The 16,979-nt window shown below is 37.5% G+C and overlaps 1 protein-coding gene and 1 long non-coding RNA gene across 2 annotated transcripts; one reads left to right on the forward strand and one right to left on the reverse strand.

The window, feature by feature from the left end:
* Nucleotides 1–231: 231 nt before the first annotated feature.
* On the reverse strand, nucleotides 232–6,627 carry LOC140843615 (uncharacterized). The gene is made up of 2 exons (XR_012121506.1): nucleotides 6,496–6,627; nucleotides 232–4,089 (listed from the first exon to the last, which is right to left on the reverse strand). It is a non-coding gene; the product is annotated as an uncharacterized lncRNA (long non-coding RNA).
* LOC108393018 (tubulin alpha-1A chain) lies at nucleotides 6,593–10,838 on the forward strand. The gene is made up of 4 exons (XM_036992010.2): nucleotides 6,593–6,745; nucleotides 8,796–9,018; nucleotides 9,150–9,298; nucleotides 9,656–10,838. Exons 1-4 carry the CDS (start codon nucleotides 6,743–6,745, stop codon nucleotides 10,634–10,636), a joined length of 1,356 nt encoding a protein of 451 aa, XP_036847905.1. The 5' UTR covers nucleotides 6,593–6,742; the 3' UTR covers nucleotides 10,637–10,838.
* Nucleotides 10,839–16,979: the final 6,141 nt, after the last annotated feature.

The following is a 16,979-nucleotide window of genomic DNA, read 5'->3' on the forward strand; positions in this document are numbered from 1 at the left end:
TTTGCGGGATTTTTCATTTTCTTTGCATAATTTATTTCTAGTTTCATACCTCTGTGGTCTGAGAAACTGGTTGGTAGAATTTTAATCTTTTTGAATTTACTGAGGCTCTTTTTGTTGATAGCAGAAATTTGTAAATATATTTACCCAAACATATGAACAAGAAAGCTTATAGCAATGCCATTTATAATAGCCAAGAAGTGGAAACAATGCAAATATTCATTAACATTGGGAAAAAGATAAATAAATTATGGTATATTCATACAATGGGATACTACACAGTAATGAGAACAATTTACAATTGCATTCAACAGTATGAGTAAATTGCACAAGCACAATATTAAATGAAAGAAACCATATATAAAAGAGTCTATTCCATTTATATAAAGTTCAAAGACAGACAAGATGAATCTATTTTGCAGAAGTCAATGGGAATTACCTTTGAGAGTAGACAGTGTTTAGACAGGGATACAATGGGGAGGCCTCTCAGGTAGTGACAATGTTCTGTTTCTTGATCTGCATGTAGTTACACTGGTAATAATGTTGAGTTTTCAAAAATTCATAAAATTGTACATGTATGTTTGGTGGAAATTTATGTATGTCCTCCTTCAACAAAAATCTTTCAAAATAAAGAAGAAAAAACAAAGGCTTTTCACTTTGTGAACATAACTGCACCTGAATTGTATTTCCCATTCAGTGGCATAACTTGACCTTCTGGGTTACATTTGGAGAATTCCATTATCATACTGTACTACCAGCATATAATACTGTTGTCATTAGCTTCCAAATACACATTTCCATTCCTTTAGTCTTGACTTTCTCTGAGCAATGTCAATCTCAGATTCCCAGTAACCTCCATTTCCTTCTCTCAGTTCTCTAGGCTCAAAAGTTATAAGGCTAATTTTGACTCTTTCCTTTTTACCTCATTTTTCAACCAGTCACCACTGGGATTCGTCCCTTGGAATGGTCTCTTCTATTATCTCTTTCTATCCATTCCCACTGTAATTATGATGGACTGAAGTTTTCTGCTTAGATATTACATAATCTCCTATTGATTCCCTTAGCTCCAGTCTCTTTCCCTGCTCCACTTACCTGTCAGATTAATTTTATAAAAATGCTACTCCCTTCCCTTTACTCTTTTGTATAAGAATATGAAGGTTGCACACTGTCTATGGACTCAAGTCCAAACTCCTTCAGACTGGAGTTCAAAATGCCTTGTCAACCAGCTCCACTCTCTCCCTATAACACATGACCCACAATTCCTTTGCATGCCCTAATCAAGTCAATTTCTTTAGCCTTTCTTATACAGGCACCAGATAATCTTCATACTATATCTTTGCTAATATTATTTTCCCCATATAAAGTATTAACTCCCATCCCACTCAGTTAAGAGCCACAGTTCCTAGTGAAGGCTTCTATAAGCCATAGAATAAAAAATACAAGGAATTTTCCCTCTTTTGAAATTTCTATAACTTCCTATTCAAGGTAGTATTTCAAATTTTGAAATAAAGTTTGTCTTCAGCATACACAATTTCCTCTTTTTATATCCTTTAAAAATTTACTAAGAAAATTTCAAACATACCCAGAAATAGAAAAAACAGTGTAATGAAATCCATATAATGAACTCCATTGTTAAAATTCAACAATTATCAAGAGTTTTGCCACAATCTTTTATCTATCATTTTCCCCCTTTTTGCTTTGCTGAAGTATTTTAAAGCAAATCTCAGACCTTATTTCATTTAATCCACTATACTTCTGCACGCATCTCTAAAAATTATAAAAATTTTCTTGCATAACCATATTACCATTATCACATTTAATGAAACAATAATTAGTTGGTATTATCTAATAACCAATCCATTTTCAAATATCTCTGGTTATCTCCAGCATGTTTCATATTTAGTTTGTTTGAATCAGGTTCCAAAAAACATCCATTATTATCTGGTAGTTTTCAAAATCTCTTCTGATCTACAGGGGTCCATCTTTCCCACTTTTTCATTCCATTCTACCACTGACTTGTTGCAGAAACAAGATAAGTTTGTTTTTTGATAATTTGTCCTATAGGATGCCCCACACTCTGCGTTTGTCTGTTTGCCTCCTTGTGATGTCATCTGACTTGTTCCTCTATCCCTTGTATTTCCTATAAATAGAAGTTGGCTCTAAAGCCTTGATTAGATTCAGCACAACTGTTTCTGCTACATCACTTCATACATTATGCTATGTGCTTCTCATTGTATCACATCATAGGTTTACAAAGTCTGGTTGTCCCACTTTGAGTAATGCTAAGATTGATCAGTTAGTTCAGATGGTAATAGCATAATCTTCCCATTAAAAAATGGCCCATCAATATTTTATTTGAGTTTTCATCCACTGATGATATTACCTAAATAAATAATTTCACTAAGGGATGTAAAGGGTGATTTTTCTAATTCTATTATTACTTCCACATTTACTAGTTGGTATTATGCTATAAAATAATGACTTACCCTAATTAACCAGAGTCATTTAGTTCCCTTGAAATAAGTTTGTTCAGGAAATGCATGACAAACGCTCAATTCTTTGATAAATTTGTTCGCCAATATGTAGCACATGGAGTTAGTGCCTTAGTTATTTCCAATGGTGCAATAGTATCAGATGATTATTTTTAATTTACTTTTTCTTTTTTATCTTTCTTTTCCTTTGCAGGGACATCTTTATGAACTCATGAGTCAATGTTAAAAATATTTATTATAAAAATTGAATAAATACAAAATGCATAAAATATAACATTCCAGCATAGCAAATAATTATAAAATGAATATCCAGCTTTTATACCCCTTTACCTCTCTTCTCCCTATCAAAATCTACTCTCAGGAAATTAGCTTAATGTAATTTAAAATGTATCCTCTCAGAGATTTTATGTATAAATTTGCTTCTATTATGGAATTGAAGCAGCCATATTAAGGATTTAGGACTTTCATCTTTAAATTCACAGGTGGCCATTGATCTGCTTTGAGCAGTGGGGCAGCATGATCTGTGATCTGTGATATAATAAGATCACCCTGGCTGTTGTGTGGAGACTGGTCTGGGGTGGAGGGGGTAGAGGAAATCTAGAAGGGCATTGAGGTTTCCCAGGCAAGAGATGATGTACTTACTAGAGTGGAGGCAGTAGAGATGGAAAGAAAAGAATAAGACTTGAGAGGTATTTAGAAGGTAGACTTGACAGGACTTACTGACTGATTCTATGGTGGTCAGAAAAGGAGAGGGAGATGTCAAGAGTAATTCCCATCTCTGATTGGAGAAACCAGGTATAAGCAAGAGAACCTTGTAGGGGGTACATGTTTGTGAGATGATACTAGTTCAAGACACCTGTGAGTATCTCAATTTGAGATAGCCAGCCAGAGAGTAGAAGTGTATTATAGGATCTTGAACCAAGAGGAGATGTCAAGAAATCATGGGCATATGGAAAGGATTGGCAGCCTTGCAAATGAATGCACTTAACATCCCACTAAGAGTGAATGGGATCACACAAGGTCTAGGATTGAACCTTGAGGAACTTCAGCATTTAAAGATTAGCAGAGGAGGAGGAACCAGCAGACTGGGAAGAAATAAAAATTGCAGGAGGGAAACCCAGAAAATGTAGAGTTTTTGAGGCCACGGGAAGAAAGGGTGTCAAGCAAGAGGTTAGTATATCAATTGTGACAAAGCTTACGCAGTCAACAAGAACTAAAAAGTATCTAGTGGAACAAAAAGTGTCTCAAAGAACAAACGCGGAGGGCATTTGGTTTCGAGGAGTGGTAGGAGCAGAATCCAGATTGGAATGGAGTTTGGGATAAACAGGAGATGAAGAAGTAGGGGGTAAAAGTGTTAGATGACTCTTTGGTTCCTACATAAGTTATGATACCTGGAGTCATGCAATGGATTCTACAAGGCTCCTCCCCATATATACACAAACATGTATCATTCTCACACATACATGTACTTGTTTTATTTCTTCAACTAGATTGGAAGATTCTAGAGAAAAGAGACCATGCTACTACCTCTGAATTCCCCACACAATATAGGATGGTCCAGGGCTCACGCTGGTGAGTGTAGATGTTCATCAAATGCTTACTGAAGAAAAAAAGGTAAAATATTTTATTACATTTTAAATTACTAACCTTGATAGTAATAAACGAAAATATGCAGAGAGAGAAGCTGTTCATTTAATTCAATAAATATGTACATGAATTTTAGTATATGCTAGGCACTTTGCAGGGACTAGGACTGACATTTTAATGGGCTAGACAAATAATTTAAATTCCACAAATATCATAAAAGGTGTCTTAAAATAATCTTTACTATGGAAAATAATGAATCCATTAGAATATTTATACATGTATTTGATGTAAGTTAAAGAAACTGGCAGTAAAAATAAGAAATGAACTAGTAAAAAAAAATATTTTTGCCTCCCATAGTTCGTTTGCTATTAAGTCAGATAATAAGGAACAAAAAGAACAGATTAGTTATTTCCCCTGCTCTCCCACATATATATTTAAGATTATCAGTACTCAAATAGTCTATTCTGACCTAGATTTTATTGTTACTCATGTCCAATGCAATGGGTGAAAAAAAAATCCTCATTTACATAAGGAACAGAATGGCTATGAGATAGAATTACAAAGAATCAATGGCACAAACACTCCTCTCTTATTTAAACCTTTGTAAATTGCATAAAGAACTGAGGCCACTGGGAAAATAGCATATTTCTTTTATATTGTAAAGAAAATAAAATTTAAGACTGTGCCAGCTTTGTACATTTTACATGGTCCAGCGTGGTCCAGCTGTGTCTAATTTATTTCATTATTAAAATTTTGAAAGAAGTATTTTCAATGAGCTACTTATTAATCTTTATACACTCCTGTTATTTAATTCATATTTTTGTTAAATATAATTCTGAATTCAGAAAGAAGCATTCAAGTCATCCTTAATTTTCATGTCTCTTTACTGAAATATACTTTTATTTGCTAAAAAGAGAGAGATAAGATGATGTTGAAGATTATTCTTCCAATGAAATATGCAACAAGTAGACAAAATCAGTTGTGTGTTGGGTTTTATTAAATTTAGGGAAGATTACTGCCGCAAATTTGAACAAGTAAAGCAGAGCTGTGGATAGAAGGCTTAGAAAAATCCATGGCAGCCACTGTCACACCACAACCTGAAGCAGCTGTCTCCTCAAGTCCCTCCCTCCCACACCCTGCTCTGCGTGTTAGTCCAGCAGGAATGAATGGGCTCTGCAGAGAGCTCTGTAAATGGTGCTGTAGACCCTGAAAATCTGTGGCTCAAAGCAAAAAGGAAAAATATCTGCCACAATAAAAAGTTTCAACTTTGAGGGCCATAACAAACCTCTTTACATCTGAAGTTACATTAGCAAAGACCCAGTCCAGAGTCTTATTCTGCATAACCTAACCTTGTTGATAATGGAACCTTTCTAAACAGCAAAAGAATGTTACTGCACTCCATTTCTTGGGGGTGAAAGAAAAGACTTTTTGTCCTAAGAGGCTATTGAACAACCATCAGTCTCTAGTTGAATAGTAACGGTGTGAGGCTGGCTACAATTCCCACACTTGGGAGTCCAATCTCAGTAAAGGAGATTTACCGAATTCACGTAAGAACTACATAAAAAAGAAATGCACTTACTGAGCTGACATCATACAGTTGTCTGTGGATGGAGGCAACATTACAAAATGGTCTTCTTTTTACATTATACAGCTTTCCTTTTTAATTCGGGGGTCTCAGTTATTTTTCTCTAACCGGAAAAGAGAACACTGCAGAATATAACTGCATACACAGGTAGCACTAACTTCTGGACTCAAATCTTTCTCCTTATATACTACTTAAAATGTATTACATAGACTTCTGGTAAAGGAATATTTCTAGTAGACTATTTAACTATGGTATGTTCATTAGATCTTAATTATTGCTATGTCAGAACTACTTGGGTGCTTCCATATTTTGCATGGGTATTCTTTCCATCTTCCTTTTCTGTTTAGCTATTTGAGATAGGTGTGCAGAAGAAGGTCTGAAAATGAATTACTTGAACCTGAGAAATCATTTTGGAATGGCCCTATTTATTGAACCTTTTTTCAATCCAAAAAAAAAATCATTTACCCAAGCCATTTTGAGCATCATTCCATCTTCTCTCCTATTTTATTTGTAAAACAATTAGAAATGCTGAATCCTTACCGAATGATCAAATCCTCACCAAATATGAGGTTGGGGCTGGTAGTAATTTTACATTAAATATTTCATCTCCACAGAAATTCATCGTGTTAAAAAAATTTACATAGATTTTAACTCTAGTTTGAGGCTTAAGGAATATAAAATTCAACTCTATTTCTCTTTCTTCCCTCCCTCCCCACCCCATCCCAAACCCCACCCCATAATGGATGCTCGCTGACAGTTTTTGCACAGTCTCTTTGTCTGAAGGATGCAAACAGTCTATGGATGCTAGGGAAAAAGGGGTGGGAGAAAGATTACCTCATCCCATGTCTCTTGCACCAATCACCACTCTCCTGTCGTGGCTTCTCTGGGCTGACTGAGGGGTCTGGACCAACAGGAAAAGGCCCCAGCCCATCCCCATGGTGACCGAGTTGTATATAGGGAGCTGCATCCTCCCCTGCACCGCAGGTTTTCTTACATCGACCGCCTAAGAGTCGCGCTGTAAGAAGCAAAAACTTCCCTTCTTCCTCTCCGCCATCTGCTCGGCAGCCGCAAAGCAGCAACCATGGTAAGAATCTGTTTCCTCTGGCTCTTTGTGGCCGTTGGATGAGGTCAGTCCCCCATGGTCTTAAGCCCTGGGGGAAAATCTTGGAAAATCTTAAGCCCTTTTTTCTTTCCAACTCCTTTGGGTAAAGTTCGCCTTAAACCTTGTTTTCGAGGTTTCGCTTTGCCCCAAATTCTTGAGCCTGGCCGCCGCCGCAGTGCGGGGTGAGGAGACCAGCCAGAACTGCGCCCGGGGCGCAGCAGAGCCGTGGTGGTAGAACAAAGGCGGCGCGGAGTTTTTATTACCCGAGCTCGTCAGAGACGCAGGCAGCCCGGTGGGTCGGTGATGAAAAGGTCGGGGGAAGGGAAAAGCGAGCGTGGCGTCGCCTGCTCCGCACCCTTGTATGTGCGCACCGTTTTCGTTACTCCGACAGGCTCCTGTTTTCCAAGCGTAGTTCCCCAGGGGCAGGGAGAGGAGTCGTCGTCCGAAGAGGCCGGGGATGGCTGGGAGGCCGGGTGGGGAGGACAGGGACAAAGCGGAGCCTTGGTTAGTTTAAAAGATCTCTCGAGGGTTGATTGGCATTTCCCCCCGTGCATTAAGGGGAAAGAATGGGTAGTTTCTGTTGGAGCTCGTGGCAGCCACCGTCTGGCTGCGCAAGGGCGGAGTTGTTTGTTTCTGGCTTCCCTGGCCTTGGAGCCACTGGGCGGGGTTCGTCCTCCCTAAACCTCTGTCAAAAGACTTAATAACAGCCTTTCATCATTGTGGAACTGTAGACGTTAAAAGGTTTTTAATTTACTTAAAAACGTAGGTGAAATATTTTTTTCTTGAGATGCAAAATTACAGTTTACTTGACAAGCCCTTTTAAAGGCTGGTCTGGGTCCACCCGCCCTGACTCGAGTCAGTGCGTGTGCGTCTGTCTTGGCTGCATGTTCTGCGAGAGAGAAAGCCCACTTGACGAGCTAGGACACTAATGCTTAGGACCCAGGGAAACGCCCTTCCCCGCTCCCCCACCGCCTAGTCAGTGACTAGACAATGAAATGGATAGACAATGCAAGTTGTAGCCATAAGGACCTTAGAGAAGAAAATTTCCATTAAATATGATGAGTGAATATTCTGTAGTGAGTAGAGAATCTCAGAATGAAAATACTGCTTTGTTCTTATAAATAAATATTTTATTATCCATTCACGGGATTTACTTTTTGGTAGCCTCTTATGTGATAATTGTTTCTACTTGAGGAACTGTTTTCAATTTAAATTAAAAAACTAATAAATTTTCAGTTTTTTGCAGTGGAGAAGATCCTTTTTTTAAGTAATGAAATTGCTGCAAAGAAGAATTATACTCTGTCCAGCTGTCCTTTGTTCTAGTGCATCTTCATTAATTCATTTCACTTTAGGCATACAGTTCCAGCCTGGGTCGGAAGAGGCAAACTGGCAGAATAGCACAATGAGATCATGTAGGCAGTTTCTGGAAATAGAGCTTGCTCTGTTAAATAATGTAGCAGACAGTACAGGCTAGCACTAGGCACAGCAAATACAGCAATGCAGCAATGCAGGAGGCAGACCTTGTTTAGCATCCAGACCCCTAGTACTGACGGATTCTGCAGATAGACTGCAGAAGGGTGTGGCTTCTAGCCTCAGCTGCAGTACAGATGTTCATGTTGAAATACCAAGTCATATTTAGAAGAAACTCTCATCTTTATCTAAAGGGTAAGGAAATAACAATGATTTCAATTAACTAATGATTGTAATGATTGAATTTAATTTATACCATTTTACAAAATATGCTGTATTTTTTAAATATAAAAAAATCTTCTATTCAAACATGGCTGTGGGAACAATGGGCTTGTATCCATGTGCTAAACAGTATAAACTTCTTATTTTAAGCCACACCCATCCACAGCATTTGTAGCAGATGCTTTTAGGTAATCCTTACTATCATGTTAGGGATATGTATAACCTCAAATAAATTTGAAGAAATGTCTGTATACCATTAGACATATTTGGAGAAATTTACTGAAAATTCAAAAAGCTAACACAACCTAAATTTACAATTACTCTCTTTTCTTTACCACAGCGTGAGTGCATCTCCATCCACGTTGGCCAGGCTGGCGTCCAGATCGGCAACGCCTGCTGGGAGCTCTACTGCCTGGAACACGGCATCCAGCCCGATGGCCAAATGCCAAGTGACAAGACCATTGGGGGAGGAGATGACTCCTTCAACACCTTCTTCAGTGAGACGGGCGCAGGCAAACATGTGCCCAGGGCAGTGTTTGTCGACCTGGAACCTACCGTCATTGGTGAGTGGCCTTCAGTGACATGAGTGAGGTCCCAGGGGTCTGGCAGAAGAGGCCTGCCCTGGTGGCTCCCTGGGGCCACTCGGGCTCTGCAGACTGTCGGTGACGGGGCCACTGGTTCTCTCCTTTTCCAGATGAAGTTCGCACTGGCACCTACCGCCAGCTCTTCCACCCTGAGCAGCTCATTACAGGCAAGGAAGATGCTGCCAATAACTATGCCCGGGGACACTACACCATTGGCAAGGAGATCATCGACCTCGTCTTGGACCGAATTCGGAAGCTGGTATGTTTGTTATCACAAGAATAAAGTCAATTACTGAGCCCAAGGAAGACATTTGAAATATGTTCTTTTCAAACACAGAATTGAAATGTAATAAAATGAGTCAGGTGAATTGTTCCTTTTTAGTTTTTCAAAAAGTTAAATGAAAATACGAACTATTTGGTGTCACTTAAAAAAAAGTAAGATATTTTAACTTAAGAAAAGCCAAGTAATTCCAGGAAGGTTTGTGTTTTGAAAAAAGTGTTTCTTGTCAAAGTAAGATCTGTATCTTTGCAATTGAATGAAAAGTGAAAATATATATACTATGATTGTATCACAAAAAGCAGTAACTGTGTTTTCTCTATTCCTCATTTCTAACAGGCGGACCAGTGCACAGGCCTTCAGGGCTTCTTGGTTTTCCACAGCTTTGGTGGGGGAACTGGTTCTGGGTTCACCTCCCTGCTGATGGAACGTCTCTCTGTCGATTATGGCAAGAAGTCCAAGCTGGAGTTCTCCATTTACCCAGCCCCCCAGGTTTCCACAGCTGTAGTTGAGCCCTACAACTCCATCCTCACCACCCACACCACCCTGGAGCACTCTGATTGTGCCTTCATGGTAGACAATGAGGCCATCTATGACATCTGTCGTAGAAACCTAGATATTGAGCGCCCCACCTATACTAACCTGAACAGGTTGATAGGTCAAATTGTGTCCTCCATCACTGCATCCCTCAGATTTGATGGAGCCTTGAATGTTGATCTGACAGAATTCCAGACCAACCTGGTGCCCTATCCCCGCATCCACTTCCCTCTGGCTACTTACGCCCCAGTCATCTCTGCTGAGAAAGCCTACCACGAACAGCTTTCTGTAGCAGAGATCACCAATGCTTGCTTTGAGCCAGCCAACCAGATGGTGAAATGCGACCCTCGCCATGGTAAATACATGGCTTGCTGCCTGTTGTACCGTGGTGACGTGGTTCCCAAAGATGTCAATGCTGCCATTGCCACCATCAAGACCAAACGTACCATCCAGTTTGTGGACTGGTGCCCCACTGGCTTCAAAGTTGGCATTAATTATCAGCCTCCCACTGTAGTGCCTGGTGGGGACCTGGCCAAAGTACAGCGAGCTGTGTGCATGCTGAGCAACACCACAGCTATTGCTGAGGCCTGGGCTCGCCTGGACCACAAGTTTGACCTGATGTATGCCAAGCGTGCCTTTGTTCACTGGTACGTGGGTGAGGGCATGGAGGAAGGGGAGTTTTCTGAGGCCCGGGAGGACATGGCTGCCCTCGAGAAGGATTATGAGGAGGTTGGTGTGGATTCTGTTGAAGGAGAGGGTGAGGAAGAAGGAGAGGAATACTAAAGATGTCACAAAGGTGCTGCTTTTATAGGGAAGCTTATTCTGTTTCAAACATTGAAAAGTGTGGTCTGATCTGTTAATTTGTATGTAGCAGTATATACTCTCATATACAATTACTGACATGCTTTAAAACGATGCTTTGTTACAGACCCAAATTGTCCATTTCTCTGGAGGGTGTGAATAAAGTATTCCCTGTCTTAAATGATTTTAGTCTTGAGTTTTCTGTTTGGATGTCAGAAAATTCTCATGTATTGAGAAAGAATAACTGTTGACTGTGGTTTATACCTTTACTATGAAGTGACATTTTTATTTTAAACTGTCTTAGTATAAAAAAACTTATTTATAAAATACAAAATGTATGTCTAAAGACTATTAGGTAACATCCTTGCTATATTAAGTTTTGACTATTGTAATAGTTACTAGTACTTTTTAGAATTGTTATTTGCTAAAATACAGCCAAAGATCTGGTTACCTGCTGAGTCTCATAAAACTAACATAAAATGGTGAATATTCCAAATGCCTCATCAGGTCTTAGAAGCTTATTTTCATGCCCCCTTCTCTTCTTGGCATGTGTCTTGTGCCATCATGTGCTTCTGCCCCAGGTTCCCAAAGTCTGCTTTCCAAGCAATTGCCCCCATGCTAGCCTTAGGTCTTTATTCTTTCCAAAGATATTTTCAGCTGAAAGGAAAATCCTCAGAAATTCATTCACTCTAATATGTTAATTATGTTTCTGAATTTTAATCCTCTAAGGGTATTCTTATTTTAATATGGGCCAATAACTTCAAAGAACAAAACTCTTAATAGCGCAATTGCAGGCATCAGCACCAACACAGAAAGCTTTGGACCAAGGGATTTTCCAACAGTAGAGTTTAGCTGCCAGTCCAATGACCAAAAAGTTAAGGACCCAAGGGCAGAAAATTGTATTGTGCTAAGACATTTTGTTCTGGAACAATACCCAGTGGTGATGAAATGATGTTTTGGTATTAATAACCTATTTAGTTTATTTTTCCTTTGACACTGTCAGCTAAGGGATATAACAGTATTACAGTTACAGGAGTCTTAAGTTCAATGTAAGTTAATGGAAATAATGCAAAATAAGAAACCAAGACAGGCACATGAAAAGATGCTCCACAAGGGTAATTATCAGGGAAATGCAAATTAAAACCACAGTGAGATATCACCTCACACCAGGTTAAGTGGCCAACATAGAAAAGACTAGGAACAACATGCTGGCAAGGATGAGAAAGGGGAACCCTCCTACACTGCTGGTGGGAATGTAAACTAGTTCAACCATTGTGAAAAGCAGTATGGAGGTTGCTCAGAAAACTCAAAATAGAAATACCATTTGACCCAGAATTCCGAATGCAGCAGCCCAGTTTGAAAAAGACATGCACCCCTATGTTTATCACTGCACTATTTATAATAGCCAAGAAATGGAAGCAACCTAAGTGTCCATCAGTAGACAAATGGATAAAGAAGTTGTACATATACACAATGGAATATTACTCAGTCATAAAAAGAAAACATCCTACCATTTGCAACAACATGGATGAAGCTAGAGGGTATTATGCTCAGTGAAATAAGCCAGGTGGAGAAAGACAAGCACAAGCACCAAATGATTTCACCCATATGTGGAGTATAAGAACAAAGCAAAAACTGAAGGAACAAAACAGCAGCAGACTCACAGAACCCAAGAATGGACTAAGAGTTGCCAAAGGGAAAGGGACTGGGGAGGATGGGTGGGAAGGGCGGGAGAAGGGGAATAAGGGGCATTATGATTAGTATACAAAATGTAGGGAGGGCACAGGGAAGGCAGTATAACAGACAAAACAAGTAGTGACTATAGCATCTTAGTACGCTGATGGACAGTGACTGTAATGGGGTATGTGGTGGGGACTTGATAATGGGGGTAATCTAGTAACCACAATGTTGCTCATGTAATTGTATATTAATGATATCAAAATAAAAAAATAAAATAAAGAAATAAACCAAGATCAACTAATTTTAAAGGCAATCCAATATTGCTCAGCAGTTTAAACTAGAAGTCAATGTAATCTGATGAACAAAAAAGACCTCACTCATTCAGAAAAAAAAAATGGAAACTAGATCAAATGTAAGATTTTTAATGTACATTTCCAACACCTAGCAAAGTATAAGGGATATGGTAGCTGTACAATAATTACTGGTTGAATAAAGTATAGGATAAAAGACGAGTATGAAATTTAAAGCCCTATAATCCTAATTTTAACTGTAAATAGCAGCATGAATTTTTTATTTATTTTCTGTTATGAATGAAAACATTTTGTGGCTTTGCAAGGCCTTGGATCAATGTAGCAGTGAGTATCCCTAATATACTGATGGTCGCCTCTAAATAACCACTTCCCACTAGATGGAACCAGAATATTTTAGAGAAAAGTTGGTTCCAAACCTGAAGTAGGAAATGTATAGAAGCTCAGTCTCACATACTTTCTCATTCCAGAAAGCAAAGAAAATATCAAAAAACAAAGTCACATCAAAAACATACAGGAGTTAAGTGGAAGGGACTCAGTGATGGTCCATGTGAGCATTGAAAATAGCGACTGCAACATATTTAAAATGTTAAAATCCATGAGCTTATAGTATTTGTTGTGTTGTTTTAAAAACAATGGAAAATAGTACAGCAGTCACTAAAAAAATGAAATGTAAAACTACCATATGATCCAGCAGTTCTATTTCTTGGGAATTACAGGGACTCACACAGATTTTTGTGTACCTACGCTCATTGCAGCATTATTCACAATAGCCAAAATGGGAATGCAATGCTGAAGTCATTGACTGATGAATGAATAAACAAAATGTGGTATATACATACAATGGAATATTATTCAGCGTTAAAAAGAAATTAAATTCTGACACATGCTACAACATTGGTAAACTTTGAAAACATTAAGCTAAGTGAAATAAGCCAGACACAAAAGAACAAATATGGGTGGATCCTACTTACATAAGGTACCTAGAATAGTAAAATTCATAGACGGAAAGTAGAATAGGGGTTACCAAGGGCTGGGGGAAAGGATATAATGGGAAGTTATTGCTTAACAGATACAGAGTTTCAGTTTGGATTGAAGAAAAAGTTCTGGAGATGAATTGTGATGGTTGTACAGCATTGCGAATGTACTTAATACCATGAATTGCATGCTTAAAAGGGATTAAAATGGTAAATTCTATGTATATTTTACCACAATTACAAAAACAAATAATGGAAGCATAAACCAAGAACCAAAAAAACAAAACAAACCTGTAGGGGGAGAGAACATGATCTAACCAAACTTTGACTGTATCTGTTGTATCATTTGACTATTAAAAACATGTAAATATATTACATATTATAATAGTCAAATCAAGGTAAAAAAATATATCTAAAAATTAAAATCAATATCAATCTAATTAAATGCAAATGGATCTAACCAAGTAGCTTGTGGCCTAACTACAGAATGGGGAATTATTTCCCATGACTTTAAAACACAGTAATTTGATTGTACATACATAGTGAGATATATCCTAAAGAAAAAAGGGACTAAAAAATAAACAGTTTTCAGTAATCATTTCACTAGTAATAAGATTGACTTCTGTTATTTTGAAACTATATTAGAATAAAATAAATAATTCATTTACATTATTAGTATATAAAACGTTAAAAGTTAGTTATATTGCATATATTCAAGAAAGTAGATGAATTTAAGTAAAGATACGGAGGAAATACAAATCAAAATTCTAGAGATGAAAAAATATTTGAGATAAGAAAATATATTGAATGGGATTAACAATAGATCAGACATTGCAGGAGAAAAGATTAATGAATTGAAGATATACAACAATAAAAATTATCCAAAGTAAAACAGAACAAAAAAAACCTGGAAAAAATGAATAAATAAATGGATACTAAATAGAACATAAACAAAAGCCAATTGAAGATAACTAAGCATTTTGAAACAGTTCACAAAACTTCAAGAATGAGATTTTAAGTCATTTGGTATTATATTTTCTCAGTTAAAAACTGCTTTCAACACAAAATACAGTGCAACAAATAAATATAAAATTAATTTTATAAACCTGTAAAGAGACATTTTAAAGATTAGAATTATATGTTAAAACACTGTGCTTTGTTTACTTATATATATATTTTGCTTTATTTTTAATTGTGGTAAAATACACATAATATAAAATTTGCCATCTTAACCATTTTTTAAGTGTACAGTTCCAAAGTGTTAAGTGCATTCCCATCTCCATGCAACCAATCTCCAGAAACTTTTAATATTGCAAAACTAAAAGTTTATGCCCATCAAACAACTCCCCATTCCACTCCCTTAGCCTCTGGCAACCACCATTCTACTTCCTCTCTCTGAATTTGATTATTCTAGGTACGTCAAATAACAGAATCAGATGATATTTGTTTTTTTGTGACTAGCTTATTTCACTTAGCATAATATCTTCAAGGCTCATCCATGTTGTAGCATGTGTCAGAATTTCCTTCCTTTTTAAGGCTAAATAATATTCTATTGTATGTATACTACATTTGTTTATCCATTTATTCATAGATGGACATTAAGGCTGCTTCCACCTAACAGCTACTGTGAATAAACACCTCTTCCAGACCCTTCTTTCAATTCTTTTGGGTATGTACCAGAAACAGAATTGCTGGATCTTACGGTAATTCTATGTTTAATTTTTTTGAGGAACTGCCATACTGTTCTCTATAGTGACTACACCATTTTACATTCCCACCAACAGTGTGCAATGGTTCCAATTTCTCCATATCCTTGAAAACACTTATTTTCTGTTGATTTTTTAAATGAAGGAATGACTCAATTATCTTTCTATTCTTTCTTTTTTTATTGATATGCAATCTTATATTAGTTTCAAGTACACAGCACAGCGATTCAACAGTTACCCATATTATTAAATCCTAACCCCTCCCTAGTATAGCTACTATCTATCAATATAGGAAGATGTTACAGAATCATTGGCTATGTTATTCATACTGTACTGCTATCCATGTGAACAACCTACATTATGATTGAGAATTTTTGTGCCCCTTTAACTCCCTCTACCTTTCCACCCACACACCCCAAACCCTCCCCATGGTAACCACCAGTCACTTCTCACTGTCTATGAATCTAATGCTGTTTTGTTCCTTCTGTTCTGCTTTGTTTTTATATTCCACAAATAAGTGAAATCATATGGCATTTATCTTTCTCCATCTAGCTTATTTCACTGAGCATAATACCCTGTAGATCCATCCATGTTGTTGCAAATGGTAGGATTTTTTATGGCTGAATAATATTCCATTTTGTACATGTACCACTTCTTTATCCATTCATCCATTTACAGACATTTAGGTTGCTTCCATATCTTGGCTATTGCAAATAATGCAGCAATAAACATATGGGTGCATATATCTTTTTGAATCAGGGATTTTGTTTTCTTCAGGTAAATTCCAAGAAGTAGAATTACTGGGTTGACTAATATTTCTATTTCTAGTTTTTTGAGGAACCTCCATACTGCTTTCCATAGTGGCTGCACCAATTGACACTCCCACCAACAATGCAGGAGGGTTCCCATTTCTCTACATCCTTGCCAACACTTGTTATTTCTTGTCTCTTGGACAGTGGCCATTCTGACTGGTGTGAGGTGATATCTCATGGTGGTTTTGATATGCATTTCCCTGATGATTAGTGATGTGGAGCATCTTTTCATGTGTCTGTTGGCCATTTGTATTTCTTCTTTGGAGAAATGTCTGTTCAGGACCTCTGCCCACTATTTAATCAGGTTATTTGTTTTTTGGGTGTCGAGGCATATGAGCTCTTTATGTATGTTGGCTGTTAACTCTTTATCAGATAAATTGTTTACAAACATATTCTCCCATACTGTAGGTTGCCTTTTTTGTTCTGCAGATGGTGTCCTTTGCTATACAGAAGCTTTTTAGTTTGAGGTAGTCCCACTTGTTCATTTTTTATTTGTTTCCCTTGCCCGAGGAGATGTGTTCAGGAAAAAACTACTCATGTTTATGTTCAAGAGATTTTTGCATATATTTTCTTCTAAGAGTTTTATGGTTTCATGTCTTACATTTAAGTCTTTGATTCATTTTGAGTTTACTTTTGTTTAGACAGTAATCCAGTTTCATTCTCTTGCATGTAGCTGTCCATTTTTGCCAACACCAGTATTGAAGAGACTGTCTTTTTCCCATTGTCTATTTAGGGCTCCTTTATTGTATATTAATTGACCATATATGCATGGGTTTATATCTTGGCTCTCTATTCTGTTCCATTGATCTATGAGTCTGTTCTTGTGCCAGTACCATACTGTT

This window comes from Manis javanica, chromosome 10, assembly GCF_040802235.1.
Source record: "Manis javanica isolate MJ-LG chromosome 10, MJ_LKY, whole genome shotgun sequence".
Classification (NCBI taxonomy): domain Eukaryota; kingdom Metazoa; phylum Chordata; class Mammalia; order Pholidota; family Manidae; genus Manis; species Manis javanica.

Excerpts from the sequence above, each read along its gene's own strand:
- LOC108393018 (XM_036992010.2), top strand. Across the intron at positions 9,019-9,149 it reads CCTGGAACCTACCGTCATTG|ATGAAGTTCGCACTGGCACC; the intron begins GTGAGTGGCCTT and ends CTCCTTTTCCAG. Across the intron at positions 9,299-9,655 it reads TGGACCGAATTCGGAAGCTG|GCGGACCAGTGCACAGGCCT; the intron begins GTATGTTTGTTA and ends CATTTCTAACAG.